At 57.5% G+C, this 14,983-nt stretch overlaps 1 protein-coding gene across 6 annotated transcripts in view; it reads right to left on the bottom strand.

The window, feature by feature from the left end:
• The window catches only part of CROCC (ciliary rootlet coiled-coil, rootletin), a 48,460-nt gene that overhangs the window by 13,249 nt on the left and 20,228 nt on the right, over positions 1–14,983 (bottom strand). For all 6 annotated transcript variants that reach the window (XM_073795345.1, XM_073795347.1, XM_033842573.2 and 3 more), the window contains 13 exons: positions 13,482–13,664; positions 11,689–11,833; positions 10,863–11,009; positions 10,242–10,472; positions 9,290–9,483; positions 8,905–9,032; positions 7,666–7,835; positions 5,623–5,802; positions 4,735–4,869; positions 4,197–4,340; positions 3,159–3,397; positions 2,524–2,683; positions 359–526 (listed from right to left, as the gene is read on the bottom strand). In XM_073795345.1, the coding sequence (XP_073651446.1) occupies positions 359–526; positions 2,524–2,683; positions 3,159–3,397; positions 4,197–4,340; positions 4,735–4,869; positions 5,623–5,802; positions 7,666–7,835; positions 8,905–9,032; positions 9,290–9,483; positions 10,242–10,472; positions 10,863–11,009; positions 11,689–11,833; positions 13,482–13,664 (2,224 nt within the window). The remainder of the gene's footprint in view (positions 1–358; positions 527–2,523; positions 2,684–3,158; positions 3,398–4,196; positions 4,341–4,734; positions 4,870–5,622; positions 5,803–7,665; positions 7,836–8,904; positions 9,033–9,289; positions 9,484–10,241; positions 10,473–10,862; positions 11,010–11,688; positions 11,834–13,481; positions 13,665–14,983) is intronic.

Here is a 14,983-nt window from a genome sequence, read left to right on the forward strand (position 1 = left end):
GGTGGCTGTGTGACCTTGAGTAGATCCCTTGACCTCTCTGAGCCCCAGTGTCTGGTTCCCTCTGTAAACTGGGGCTAATTATACCTACATCATGAGGCTGCTGGGAGAATCAAACAAGATTCTGTCTACAAGGCTCCCCCCACCCCCACTACACAGTTCTTGCAGTTGTTATTACTGCTATTATTATACCTGGGGAAGAATCTCAAGGAGTGGGGAACAGGGACCAGTCCTAGGCGTGATCTCTCAGAATGACTCCAGCATTGGAGTCCCCATTGCTTCTCACTGGAGAAGGCCCAGGGCAGCCTGGCTGCCTCTGAGGATCCTCCTCCTCCAGGCAGTCTGCCCACCATCTAGTTACCTCCTGCCGCACAGCCTCCAGGTTGGCTTCGCCCTTCAGCAGCTTCTGTCGGAGGCCCAGGGCCTCCCGTCTGCCCTCCTTTTCTGCCCTCTCGCCCAGTGCCACGCGGCCCTGCAGCTCCACCAGCTCCCGGCCCAGCCTGGTGTTCTCACTGTCCAGCATCTTCATCTGTGAGAAAGAGTGGACACAGGCAGGACCTAGGACCCATTCTCAGCACCCACAGCCCCTTCTAGCCCAGGGTACTGGAGAGTGCCTGCAGGCTCAATGGCAGCCTTTTCAGCTCTGCCCCTATACCCTGCCCAGTCCAAACCGGGCACAGAGGGTATTTGGGACCCACTGCTCTAGGGACACATACATTGAACACCACCCCAATCCACTGGGAGCCTGCCCCTGATAACTCCACCCTGGTTGAGCCACGCCAGGCACCTGGGCACCAATGACCTCAATGTACCACCTAATCATAACTACCTATCGTGGAGAGTAGAGATAGGGCAGGGCAGGAACTCTGGGTCACTTTTCACCTCTACGATGATGCCTACCTTTTATGGAGTGTTTACCATGTGTCCAGCTCTGTTCTAAGCACTTTGCTCCTATTAACTCAATACGGGGTAAGTACTAACATTCTCCCTCTTTAACAGACATGAAGACGAAAGCTTAGAGAGGTGAAGAGACTTGCCCAAAGTCACACAGCTCATAAGCAGCAGACTGGGATTTGATCTCAGACAAGCAGAATCAAAGGGATGTTTCTAGGCCCCTATTTCCCCAGAGGAGCAGGTGGGGGGATGAGGCCTACTTACCCCACAGTGCTACAGCAAAGGGAATATGAAAACGTGCCATAGCACACAAAACACCCAGCAAGAGCCTGGCACACAGTTCCTTTCAGGGATTCCTAATGTTTCCTGGGACTTCAGCCCGTTGGGAGGGGGCCCGGGTAGAGGGGTACATCGTTGGGAGGTGCAGGGGATTTGTTATTCAGGCTGCAATATCTCTGGGGAGGCAGGGCCTGGGTGCCAAAGGGGGCTGTTTCCTGTTCTGCCGGGTCTTCTAGGGCGGGAAAGCCTGAGCCCTTAGTGTCCAGGGCAGTGCCCAGTATACAGCAGGCACTTGTTAAATGCTTGCTGTTATTGATGGGCTTGGAAATCATCTAGTTCAGGGCTCTGCAAACTGCAGGCCAAAATTCTGCAGGCCAAATTCCACCGGTCATCTGCTTCTGTAAGGGCTTGAGCTAAGGATGGTTTGTACATTTTTAAGTAGTTAAAAACGGCTCATTTTTACATGGTTGAAAGAAAAGCAAAAGAAGAACAATATTTCCAACACGTGAAAAGTATATAAAATTCAGGGGACTTCCCTGGTGGCACAGTGGTTAAGAATCCGCCTGCCAACGCAGGGAACACAGGTTCAAGCTGTGGTCCAGGAAGATCCCATATGCCACGGAGCAACTAGGCCCGTGCGCCACAACTACTGAGCCTGCCCTCTAGAGCCCGCGAGCCACAACTACTGAGCCCACATGCCACAACTACTGAAGCCCGCGTGCCTAGAGCCCGTGCTCCGCAACAAGAGAAGCCCGCGCACCGCAACAAAGAGTAGCCCCCCGCTCGCCGCGACTAGAGAAAGCCCACACGCAGCAAAGAAGACCCAATGCAGCCTAAATAATTTTTTTAAATCATAAAAAAAGTATATAAAATTCAAATTTCAATGTCCATAAGCAAAGTTTTAATGGAACACACTCCACTCATGTAGGTACCGTCCAGACCTGCTTCCTCCCTATGATGGCAGAGTTGAGTGGCTGCAACAGAGACCGTACGGCCCATAAAGCTGGAAATATTTACTACTGGGCGCTTTACAAAAAAAGGTTGCCAGCTCCTGACCTAGTTCACAGGATCTGCACCTCTTGCTGTTCACAGATTCCTTTGAGAATTGGACAAGAGCCCCAGACCCAGTCTTTGGAGAAATGTGAGTGAGTGTGAACACAAATGTATCCACACACACACACACAAACACACGGTTTCAGGGTCTGAGGATTCCTCAAAGCCCACCCATTAATACCAAGGTTAGGTAACAAGCCTTGTTATAGTTCAAGGCCCTGGTTTTACCTATGAGGGACCTCGGCTCCCAAAAGGGGGTGCTGTGGCCCAGCGCACACAGTGACTGCCCAGGGGTGTTACCTGCCGCCGGAGCTCCTGCAGCTCCCTCCGAGCCTCCAGCCGTGAGCGCTCCACCTCCTGCAGCCCAGCCCGCAGCTCGCCAGCCTCCTTGCCCACAGCCGCCCGGGCCTCCTCCAGGAGCACGAGCTTCTGTTCCTTGTCCTCATTGGCAAGCTTCAGGCTGGAGGGGACAGAGGGCAGAGGTAGCCCCAGGTCCTGGAAGAGTAGGTGAGTGGCCCTACACAAAGGTCCCTTCCCCTGATTCCCGGAGTGGGTCTGGCAGGCTCTTGCCCTAGAGGTTCCCCCAGTGCTTCCTGCAAAGTGGCCCTCTCCTGAGCTGAGCCCTCCAGGGCTGGGGATCAGGCCCTCGGCGGAGAGAGGTGGACCAGCGACACACGCTAGTCTCCAGGGTGATGCCAGTGGGTGAGGTCAGAGTCTGGGCCCAACCCTGCCTGCAACCACCATTCCCCTTCCTTCAGGGAGGACAGTCACCTAAAACAAACCAAGTCCGGGCTTGGTTCGAGGGCAGAGACTCCCCATCTGCGCGATTTCCCCAGAACCATGGGGGGTGAAGTTAGTTCCTGGGATGACATTCAGTGCGAATGAAGGACGAGGCTTGGTGAAGGGCTGGGGGCTGGGCCCCCGTGTCACCCCACCTGATCCGCTCACTCTCCGCCTTCTTCACGGCCACCCGCAGCTCCTCGTTGGACCGCCGCAGGGCCTCGAGCTCCTTGGCCCCCTCGCTCAGGCTGCGCCGCAGCTCACCCGCCTCCTGGCGCTGGGCCTCACGGCTGTCCTGGCTCTCACGCAACTTGCGCTGGGCCTCCAACAGCTCCCGCCGCAGCCCGTCGCGGGCATCCTCCAGCAGGTGCAGCTGGGTCCGAAGCTCTTCTGCCTGTGAGGACAGCGGGGGTCCACATACGGGGGTCGGGGCCCACTCAAGCTGGGTGGAAAGGAACCCATCCCCGTCTCCCTGGCCACGGGGCACCTGCCCCATCCCTCTGCAGCGGCTCGGACTGCAGGTGTGAGTTATGATTTGGGGCAAAACATATTGGAGTCAGCGGTGCTCTGGCCTGAAATAAACATCAATCAAGATCATCCTGTGGGACTTCCCTGGTGGCACAGTGGTTAAGAATCCGCCTGCCAATTCAGGGGACACGGGTTCGAGCCCTGGGCCGGGTAGATCCCACACGCCGCAGAGCAACTGAGCCGGTGCGCCACAACTACTGAGCCTGCGCTCTTAGAGCCCACAAGCCACAACTAATGAGCCTGCATGCCACAACTACTGAAGCCCGCGCGCCTAGAGCCCGTGCTCCGCAACAAGAGAAGCCACCGCAATGAGAAGCCCGCGCACCGCAACAAAGAGCAGCCCCCGCTCACCGCAACTAGAGAAAGCCCGCATGCAGCAACGAAGACCCAACGCAGCCAAAAAACAAATAAATAAAATAAAATAAAATAAATAAAAAGATCATCCTGTGGATCAACCTCAAGAGGGCAGGGACGCCCAGCCCAGCCTCTCCGTGAGAGCCCAAGTCCCTCACGTACCCAGCATGTACTTAATAAACGCCTAACGCCTGCCGCCTGCTTCCTTTCATGCATTCCTTTGTCCTCGAACACACGCTTCTGGGTTCCCAGCGGCGTCTAGGCTGCACTGCCTAGGAGGAAGCGGGTGGGTGGACGGGCAGGCAGCTCACCTCACGCAGGCAGGACTCCCGCTGCCGGCCCAGGTCTCGGGCCTGTTCCTGCAGCCTCTTCACCTCCTGCGCATGGGCCGCGGCAGTCTCCTCAAGCTGGGCCCGCAGGTCCCGCAGCTCGGACGTCAGGGCATTCACGGTGCTCTAGGACACACGGGCTCCTGAGACTTGGCACTGCCGTGTCCTCCTCCCCCGCACTCCCAACCCGCACCGCCACTGATCCCAGCTGCGCCAACTGAACTGTCCATTTGCGGCTCTAGACACGGCCCCTCACGCTGGCCTGCCGGGCCCTCTACTGGTCCCTTGACGCCTGGCAAGTGCTATGCACATAGCCGGTCTCTCCCTCAGGCTAGGGCATTCACAGGGCAGAGCTGTGCCACCTCCCTCCAGTGGGGACTCCCAAGGAAGGGGGAAGCTCCGCCGACCGCCTGGATGCCGCCCCCAGGGCAGAGCCACGTGTCCCCCTCGGGCAGTGCTGTGCCCCCCCGATCCCCAATCCCGGCTCCGATGGAGGCCCACCCGCCCCCGCCTGGCCTACCCGGTCCTGCTCCTGCCGGCTCTGAGCATCGCGCTTCTGTCGCTCCATCTCCAGGGAGATGGCGGCCAGGCTGTGCTGCGTCCCCATCAACTTCTCCGACAGCGCCGTCTTCTCGGACTCCTTCAGGGACAGGGCCTGGGCAGAGGCAGGGAGCAAAGGGCTCGGGGTGTTGGGTGGTCTTGGGCATGCTTGGGCCTTTCCCCCACGTTGGCCTCGGAAATGTGCCCACTGGGGGCTCGGGGACCTGACTGAGCCACCACAGGTGAAGCCAGGGCAGAGGTGCAGGCTCACCCCCTCGGCAGCCCCAGGAAAGGGTACAACAGCAGTAACAATAACCTGGACACAGATACAACTCGGACATCTCACATCCTGAAGCAGGGCCTTTCATTATTCCCATTTTACAGATGAGGCTACTGAGGCTCAAAGAGGTAAAGTGACTTGCCCAGGGTGATGCAGCAGGTGAGGAGAGGAGATGGACGCAGTCTGCCCTGTCTCCATTACATTATGGGAAAGTCAGGAGTTAGTTCTTTCTGAGGAGGGTCAGCTGCTGCATGTGGGCTTCGCAGGGACTGCTCAGAGGCGGTCATGGGGACGCCATGCCCAGCCTGGGGTGGGAGGAGGGATGGGAGAACGTGGGTCAGCTTTTCTGGAACAATGCTCACGGTGTCATGACTGCTGCTGCCACTCAGTAAGCTCCCACCACGTGCCGGGCGCGCTCGCTGGACAGGGGTCTCAGCGACGCTTCACAAACACCCCTTGAACTCCCCCATCCTGAAGGTGAGGAAACCGAGGCCCAGAAAAGGACTCCTAGCTCCTAGCTGCTGGGTGGCTGAGCGGGGACCAGCCCCAGAACAGGGGCCCCTCAGGCAGCAGAGGCGGCTCACGAACCTGCTGCTTCTCGCTCTCGGCCAGGAGGAGGCCCTCGTCGCGCTCCTGCTGCAGGGCAGCAATCTCCTCGCTCAGCTCTTCCTTCTCGGCCTCCAGCCGGGCCAGCAGTTCCTCCCGTTCCCGCTGCAGCTGACTCTGCAGCTGGGCCCGCTCTGCCTCCAGCTCCCGCCATGCCGCCTCCTGGGGGCCAGGCCCACGTGCGTGTGACCCACGAGGCTGGGCCCAGACAGCCCCTCGCCAACCTCGGGGCAGCAAGGGCCGTGGGGCAGGTAATCAGGGAACTACAAGGTGGGGTGGGTGATAATGAGGGCCGTGATGGGGACATGCCAGGAGCAACAGCCTGGCCTTTGGGTGGGCGGGGGGAGGAGGGTGAGGGGTCAGAGAATGTTTCCTGGAGGAAACAAGCAGCCGTCAGTCAGGTAGAGAGAAAAGGAAAAGAACCCCAGGCCAGAGTACAGCCCCGGAGACAACTCGGAGGAAAGAGGAAACATGACGAACAGGGAAACTGTGATATTTAAGGTCACTGGAGCTTGTACTACGAGGAGGACATGGTGAAGGACGAGGCCAGAGCCACAGGCAGCAGCCAGGCCAGACCAGACCAGTGGGCTTTAGGGAGGGGTGACCTGATTTTCAGGACAGTTGAGACGGCAGAGCCTCAAGACAGAGTGACAAGGAGCAATCTGAATTTTAGAATAGCGGGTTGCTCAGAGCTTGTGAAAGAGGGACCAGGATTGGGGGTTGGGGTAGAGGGGAGTTGGGTCAGCTGTGAGCAATAAGAGGGCATGGGTCTGGGGGTGGCAGAATAGCTGCAGAGAAGAGTACAGGCATGGTGACATTAAGAGGCTGAGTCTGCTGGTGCAGGGAGAATGAGGGAAGGCACAGGAGAGCGTGGCTCCCTGGGGACTGGGTGGGTACAACCCACAGGCAGAGCCCACTTGGGGTCTGAGGGAGGTGCCTGGCCCCAGCACTAGTCCCTAACAGCTGTGTGAAAATAGTCTCTGCTTCAAATGCTCTGTCGCCACCTGCTGGAGAAGTGATTCTATCCACAAATCCAAAAAGATTACGTACAAGGTGAATGGCGCCCCCTGGTGTCGGGAGCCACAGCCTGAACCTCTGTCAGTAGCAGCCCAGTCCAAGATGAGGGACTCAGGTCCCCTGTCCAGAGGCCCACTCTGGAGAGTATCTCAGTACGATAGTAATAATGACAACCAGCAATTGTGGAGCATTTACAAAGCGCCAGTCTCTATGTTAAGCTCTTTGTAAGGATCATCTCACCTCATCCTCATAAATTATACTATCATTATCCCCATTGTTAAGATGGGGAAATGGGGGACTTCCCTGGTGGTCCAGTGGCTAAGACTCCGCGCTCCCAGTACAGGGGGCCCAGATTCGATCCCTGGTCAGGGAACTAGATCCCACATGCCGCAACTAAAGATTCCACATGCTGCAACTAAAAAAAAAAAAAGATCCCGCATGCGGCAACGAAGATCCCACATGCCGCAGCTAAAACCTGGTGCAGCCAAATAAATAAATAAATAATTTTTTTTTTTTTAAATGGGGAAATGAAGGCACAGAGACCTTAGGTAACATAACCAGCATTTGGCCAAGATCAGGTTGAAACCCAGGCAATGTAACTCCAGAGCCAGTGTTCTTAGGTACTTCTGTCTTTTGGTGACCTGGCCCCTCGCCTTCTATGTGCTCTGGTCCCCCAAGTGATTTTTCATATGCAAACTGCACTTCTTAGCAAATTAAAGTGCTTTCTGACTCTACATGAGATCAGCATTTTCCAAATATGGTCGTGGACCCCCTGCATCAGGATCACCAGGGCTGGACCAGATTGGGGCCCGGGAATCTGCATGTTTGATAAGGAGTGGTCCCCGATGGATCCTCCCAGCTGCGCCCAGAGCCCCTGAAACAGAGATGAAGTTCCATTTCACGGATGCAGAGTGAGAAGGATACTCGCCTGAGGTCACAGAGGAGACAGAGACAGTGGTTCAGAGCCCTCCCCCACCCCACCGCCTGCCCCAACCCAGCTGCCTGAACCTTCTCTCTCTGGAGTCGCTGTAAGTCCTCCTTGTGGACTGCCCGCTGCTCCCGCAGAGAGGCCTGGGCCTCCCGCTCAGCCTGCACCAACTTCTGGGCCATCAGTTCCTTGTCCAGAGCGACCTTCTCCTCTGTAGTTGTTATCTGCTGCCGCAAGCCCGCCAACTCCCCTGCACAGAAGGGACGGAAAGGAGAAACAAGCTCCCCTCCCAGTGGGCCAACAGACTCAGGCCAGGTGAGCTATGTAGGCAAAATCCCAGAGGGGAGAGGGCCCACCGGTATCTAGCTGAGTTCCCTTGGAGAACATTCTTGCCCTCTCTGGGCCTCTGTTTCCCCGTCAACTGCATGGGCCCAGTGGCCCTGTCCCCCTCCCTACCTACCTGGAGTGGCATCTAAAGGATGAAGTGACTGATAAGGAGGGCCCCCAAATGGAGAGGACAGCAAAAACATGAGAACCCCCATCCCTGACTGAGTGCTTATCACAGGCAGGCACCTGGCTGAGCACAACACAGCTTCACATCACACCCACGTGGCTTATCCCCAATTTACAGATGAGGAAACAGAGGCTCAGAGGAGACAGGTAACCTCCCAAGGCTGCACAGCTTTCCATGAGGCATCACCTTTAATGACTGCCTGCCATAAACATACTTGCTGGACTCTCGGCACTAATGAAAGTGACCAGGGGAGGGTGCACCCCACAGGGGACAATCTAAAAACTATCCTCGGGGTGGGAAGTCCACCAGAGACTGTCAGCATTTCCCTTCCCGGTTCTGTCTGGCTCACGTGGACGTGGACGGAAAACTTAATTTTCGCGGCCCAAGCAGGTGCTTAGTAAATGTTTGTTGAGCAAGAAAAACCTGTGAGTTCAGAGACTGGGCGGGAATGAGAGTCGTCAGAAAAGCAGCTGATGATGGCTCCGCGGAGACGCAGAACTCTCTAAGCGCCCTGATGATGACAGACAGCAGCCAGCGCTGGCTGCAGAGCCAGGCACTGTGCCAAGGCCATGCTTTTCTCACCGCATCCTGGCAAAGCCTCATCACCTCTAACTGTCAGATGAGGAACCCGTGGCCCAGAGAGGGAAGCGGCTGGCCTGGGACAGTGGCTGGATTGGAAGCCAGGTCAGCCACAGCCCAAAGCCAGTGATCCCAGTTTCGGTGAGACCCCAGAACTCGACAGGTTACAGCTCCAGCTCCGGGCTGGAGCCCGGGGTTCCCCACCCCTCACCCCTGGCCTCCCTACCGGTCAGGGTCTCCTTGGCCAGCAGTAGGGCCTGCCCATCTGCTTCCAGCTGCTCCCGCCGGGCCTCGAGCTGCGCCAGCTGCCGCTGCACCTCAAACAGGCTGCTCTCCAGGGCTTCCTTCTCCAAGCTGCAGCACGTACGATCCCTGAGGCCCCGGGACCCAGCCTCCCGGGCCCCAGGACACTGTGAATCCCAGGGTGTGGCCAGCCATGGGCCAGGCGCCAGCCCACCTGCCCAGCCGGGCCCACGCTCCCCGGGGAAGCCTGAGCCCAGGCTGAGATGAGCTGGTGACCTGGCCCCTGAGGGCCCGTGCTGGACGTGGCTAGCCACGGGGTGGCTCCGTCAGACCCCCCAGGGCGGGCTGGGCAGAGCTCAAGGCCTCACCGCAGGCGTGTGGCCTCCTCCGACAGGGTCCGGCCCTCACGCTCGGCTGCTGCTAGCTGCACCGCCAGGCCAGCCCGCTCCTTGGCCAGCGCCTCCTTCTCCCGGGCCGCCCGCTCCGACGCCTCTGTCTGCCGCTGCGTCTCCCGCCGAGCCTGCTCCAGCTCATGCTCCCGCCCGCTCAGCTGCCGGGAGAGCTGGCCCCACCCCGGCGCTGTGAGCACCAGCCCTGGAATCCCCCAGCCTGCTTATCGGGCATCACCCTGACCCTGGGCCCGACCTGGCCCTGGCAGGCAGGAGACCAGGTTCAAGCCCCGGTTGTACCCTGATGTGCTGTGTGAACCTGGACAAATCACAGCCTTCTCTGGACCTGCAGTGCACGCACATGCAAACATAAGGGTCGTCACTTAGTTTGGGTGGCAACCAAACACTTCCTGCACCCCAAAATGTCCAGAGAAGCTGAATGTGTAAGAGAAAGCAAAGGAGAGCTGCGCTGCAGGCCTCAGAAAGGGAACCTAGAGCCTGGCTCCCTGCACCGCGTCGTCTGTTCCCTAGAGGCCCCTCCCAGGAAGCCAGGCCCTCCAGGACAGACACCCTAAGGTCCCTTCCAGCTATGATTTCCCAACAAGTCTAAGATTCCAATTCTAAAATTCTCTACCAATTATCATATCATTAATCTTTACTGAGTGGTGATTCATTTCTGTAAGTGCTTACACCGTATACTCTTCAGAACAACGCTTTGTGGTAAGAACTATTAGCCCCATGTTACAAGTGGGGCCACTGAGGCATGGGGAGGTCGGGTAACTTGCTCAAGGCCCCCAGCTGGCAGAGGTGGGGCTGGATTTCAGCCGGGAAGCAGGCTCCTGAGCCTGTGACATCCCCCAGGACAGACTGCAAAAGGCCAGGAGCCTAGAACCCCTTCCCCACCTGCTCCCCAGACCCCACGTACACCCACCTGGGCCAGCTGCTCCTGCAGCCGGCAGCGCTCCTGGTGCAACTCCGGGAGCTGGCGCTCCAGGGCCCCCCGGGCCTGCTCTGCCGCCCGCAGGGAGCCCTGCAGGCCCTGCCGCTCCACCTCGTGCTCCAGCCGCAGCTGCTCCAGCAGCACCTGCCCCTCCTGCGCGGAGGCGGCCTCGCGCTCCGCCTGCCGCTGCCGGCCCAGCAGGGCTGCCTTTTCCTCTTCGAGCTGTGGGGGCCAGGCGGAGGCGAGTGACCAGATCAGCCCAGGCCCTCATGGTCCAAAGAGGTCCCACCCGGGACCAAGGATGCCTTCTCCACCCACCTATTACAGCCAGCACGTGGGAGGCTCCCGGGGGTAAGGGGCGGTGCCCTAGGGTGTGTGGACACTGGGGAGGAGCAGAAGGAAGGGCCCATGGAGCTTCTTCCCTCTCAGACCATGAGAGAGAAGACAGACAGACAGAAGGAGTCAGAGACAGAACAACAAGACAGAGGGACAGAGGTGTACAGGGAGATGTCGGGGTGTGGGCCTAGGCTGGGCCTGGGGATGCCTCAGCGGGGTTTCTGAGCGGGGAGGACAGGTGGGCGAGGCAGGAAGGCCTGCTGGCACACAACATACCTGGGCGACAAGGCGGTTCAGACCCAGCTTGTCCTGGGCAAGACTCTCGTTCAGGGCGCTCAGCTTGGATAAGGAGTCCCGCAGAGAGGCCTCCTCGGCCCTCAGCTTGGTCATGGAGAGCTCAAGCTCCACGCGGCCAGCCTCAGCCTGCAGGGTCGGGACCAGGGCGGCCAGAGACGGTCAGGCGGGGAGAGATGGAGAGAGATGGGAAAAGACGTGCAGAGACATGGAAAGATAAGGAGAGATGGGGAGAAAGGCAGAGAGATGGGAGAGGCAGGAGGTAGGGAGGTGACGAGAAGAGGCACGGAGAGACAGGGCCCCCAGAGACAGGGCAGGGGACACGAGGAGGGAGATAGAACATGAGAACACGAGACAGAAACAAAATCCCTGCAGACGCCCTGCTGCCCACGCTGCTGCGCACCCAGAGCCGTGCAAGGACCAATGAAGCTGGCTCCCACTGTGGGGCGCGGCCAGAGGTCAGAGGGTACCCCAGAGTGGGGTCTAGGGTGGCCTTGCTCAGGGCCCAGACCACAGACAGCAGGGCAGGCACCGACCAAGATCTGTGCCCCCAACCCTCACAGACCCCAGGACCTGTGTCCAGAGATGGGACTGGATGACCTGAGCTGCAGGCCCTGCCCCAGAAGCATCTGGAAAAGCAGGGATATGACCAGTCCTAAAGGTCAGTTCACTTATGGCTGGGATCAGAGATCAGTGTGTGGCCAGGGTCAGAGATGAGCCTGAAATAGAGGTCAGTCTGCGCAGAGTGAGAAGGCCTGGGGCCTAGGGTAGAGGTGGGTTTGTGGCGGTGTGGCAAACGGGGACCCACCTTGGTCAGCGCCTCGGCCACCTCGGCCTTCTCAGCCTGCAGCATGTCCCGCTGAAGCGTGGTACAGCTCAGCGCCTCCCTCACCTCCACCAGCTCCTTCGCCAGCCCTGAGCGCTTCACTTCCAGCTGCTCTAGTTGTCTATGGCTGTGGGACAGAGGGTGGGGGGGTGCCCCATGTCACTCCCCTACCCTGAGTCTCCCATGGCCAGACATGCTGGAGCAGCCAGGGGCCAGGCCCAAGGCAGGAGCCTCATCCACAAGGACAGCCAAGCCCACTGTTGGGCCTCAGTTTTCACATCTGCAAAATGGGGTAACACTCGCCTCATAACGTTGTGAAAAGGATATGTGTCCTGGGACTTCCCTGGTGGCACAGTGGTTAAGAATCTGCCTGCCAATGCAGGGGACACGAGTTCGACCCCTGGTCCGGGAAGATCCCTCATGTCACAGAGCAACTAAGCCCGCGAGCCACAACTACTGAGCCCATGCATCGCAACTACTGAAGCCCGCGTGCTCTAGGGCCCGCGTGCCACAACTACTGAGCCCGTGTGCTGCAACTACTGAAGCCCACGCACCTAGAGCCCGTGCTCTGTAACAAGAGAAGCCACCACAATGAGAAGCCCACGCACCGCAACGAAGAGTAGCCCCCGCTCGCCGCAACTAGAGAAAGCCCGCCCACAGCAACGAAAACCCAATGCAGCCAAAAATAAATAAAATTAAAAAAAAAAAAAAAAAAGGATACGTGTCCTTATTGTAGCTGACATATCTCTCCAAGGGCCTTCGGAAACAAGGATAATATCCACCGCCACAATGTACTAAACATCACTGTTACTAATCCTCACAGAAGTAAATAGTGAAGTGGTTAAGAGATTAACTCTGAAGCCCCAATGACTGAGTTCAAATCCTGGCTCTTCCACTAACTAGCTGTGTGACCTTGGGCAAGTTACATAACCTCTCTGTGCCTCAGTTTCGCCATCCATCTCATCCAAATGGAGATAATAATAGCTCCTACATCACAGAGTTATCATGAAGGTTAAATAAGAGAATCTAAATGCTTAAAATGGTGCCTGGGGCTTCCCTGGTGGCACAGTGGTTGAGAGTCCACCTGCCAATGCAGGGGACACAGGTTCATGCCCCGGTCCGGGAAGATCCCATATGCCGCGGGGCGGCTGGGCCCGTGAGCCATGGCCGCTGAGCCTGTGCGTCCGGAGCCTGTGCTCCGCGACGGGAGAGGCCACAACAGTGAGAGGCCCACGTACCGCAAAAAAAAAAAAAAAAAAGGTGCCTGGTACTTAGTAACATAAGTACTGATGTTATTATTATAACTTTAAATTTAAAAATTATTAATGTTATATTAATATTATTGTTAATTAACTTAATTAATAATACTAATGCTATATAGTTAATATAACTACTGTTATATTCGGTTTTTTTGTTTTTTGGCTGTGCTGCAAGGCACGTGAGATCTTAGCTCCCCAACCAGGGATTGAACCCACGCCGCCTGCAGTAGAAGCGCGAAGCCTTAACCACTGGACCGCCAGGGAAGTCCAGTTGTTATCATCATCCACACTCTACCTCCTACCAGTTCTCTGATCTCAGGTAAATGACTAAACCTCCCTGAATCTCAGTTTCCTGAAATGGGTCTGGTGAGAAGACCCTATAGCAGAGGGGTGCCATGAGGCTCCTCGAGACGGTAGAAGGCCCAAGACACAGTCAGTACTCCCTAGCCCCCAGGGACAGTCGGGAGCCCCATGGCCCATCCAAGCGGCCCTGGCAGGGAGCCAGAAGCCACTCACCTGCGCTCGAGCTCCCTGCGTGTCCGTGCGCTGTCCTGTGCTGCGTCCTCCCGCTCTTCCTCCAGCTGCTCCCGCTGGCGCCGCAGCTCCTCCTGGGCTGCATGCAGCTTCTCCCGCTCCTGCGGTAGCTCCTCAGCCTGCTGCTGGGCCACCTGCAGGCTGTGGGCTAGGCTGTCCTTCTCCCTGCAGGACAAGGGGAGGGGGAGCTGAAGGGGATGCAGAGGCCACTCCCACCGGGGAAGACTAGCCAGGAGCCACATCCTCCCATCCTCCGAGGCCCCGGCCTCTAGAAAGCCTTCCTGCCCCTAAGCATGGCCCACTCATTTCATCCACGTCTCCCTGGAGCTGACTCTTCCCGGCATAGGGCACTCAGCTTTCCTTCTACCCCAACCAGCCCACTTGGAGGCCCAGTGGAATGGATGGAGGCACTGGCGTTATCTCCAACTACCCCACCAGGTGAAGATGCCAGGCTAGGTTCCTGAGACATGTGGGCAATTTTGCTGCCAGCTCTGCTAGTCCACGTGACCAGGAAATGCCCCCTACAGCACCCTATGCCCCTCAATTCTGGGAGGCTCAATAGAGCTGGGTCTGTCCAGATCCCACAACTGCCTGCTGCCCAGGCCAGCAACACATGGTAGCCAGGGCAGGGGAGGGAGGAGGCTCCTTCCAAGGCAGGGGTTTCTAGCTCAGGCTTAGGGCTGATCGCTATCATATCCTCCACTGCCGCCCCCCTGCGCTCAAAGTGGCAACCTGTAAATATTGATATATTAGATACGAAGGCTGGCAGTAGGTGGGAAAAAATATTCGACATGGGCTTCCCTGGTGGTGCAGTGGTTAAGAATCCACCTGCCAATGCAGGGGACACGGGTTCGAGCCCTGGTCCAGGAAGATCCCACGTGCCTCGGAGCAACTAAGCCCATGAGCCACAACTACTGAAGCCTGTGCACCTGGAGCCCATGCTCCGCAACAAGCTACCGCAATGAGAAGCCCACGTACCACAACGAAGACCCAATGCAGCCAAAAATAAATAAATGAGTAAATAAAATTATCAGAAAAAAAGGGTGGGGGTCAAACTCTGTCCAAGTTTAAAAAAAAAAAAACATTTGACATGAAATTAAGAAAAATAGTAGAAGGCAAAATGAGGTGTTCGGGCTTCCCTGGTGGCACAGTGGCTGAGAGTCCGCCTGCCAGTGCAGGGGACACGGGTTCGTCCCCGGTCCTGGAAGATTCCACATGCCGCGGAGCGGCTGGGCCCGTGAGCCATGGCCGCTGAGCCTGCGCGTCCAGAGCCTGTGCTCCGCAACGGGAGAGACCACAACAGTGAGAGGCCTACATACCGCAAAAAAAAAAAAAAATGAGGTGTTCGCTGGGAATCCAACTACATAAAAAGCCCCTTTCCTTCCAAGGCATGGGAAGCACTGGTTTTGCTGTCAGATGGACCTGAATCCTAATTCCTACCCCAGCCACGTCGCTGTGTGACCTTGGACAAGTATCTTAACCTC

Source organism: Tursiops truncatus, chromosome 1, assembly GCF_011762595.2.
Source record: "Tursiops truncatus isolate mTurTru1 chromosome 1, mTurTru1.mat.Y, whole genome shotgun sequence".
Classification (NCBI taxonomy): domain Eukaryota; kingdom Metazoa; phylum Chordata; class Mammalia; order Artiodactyla; family Delphinidae; genus Tursiops; species Tursiops truncatus.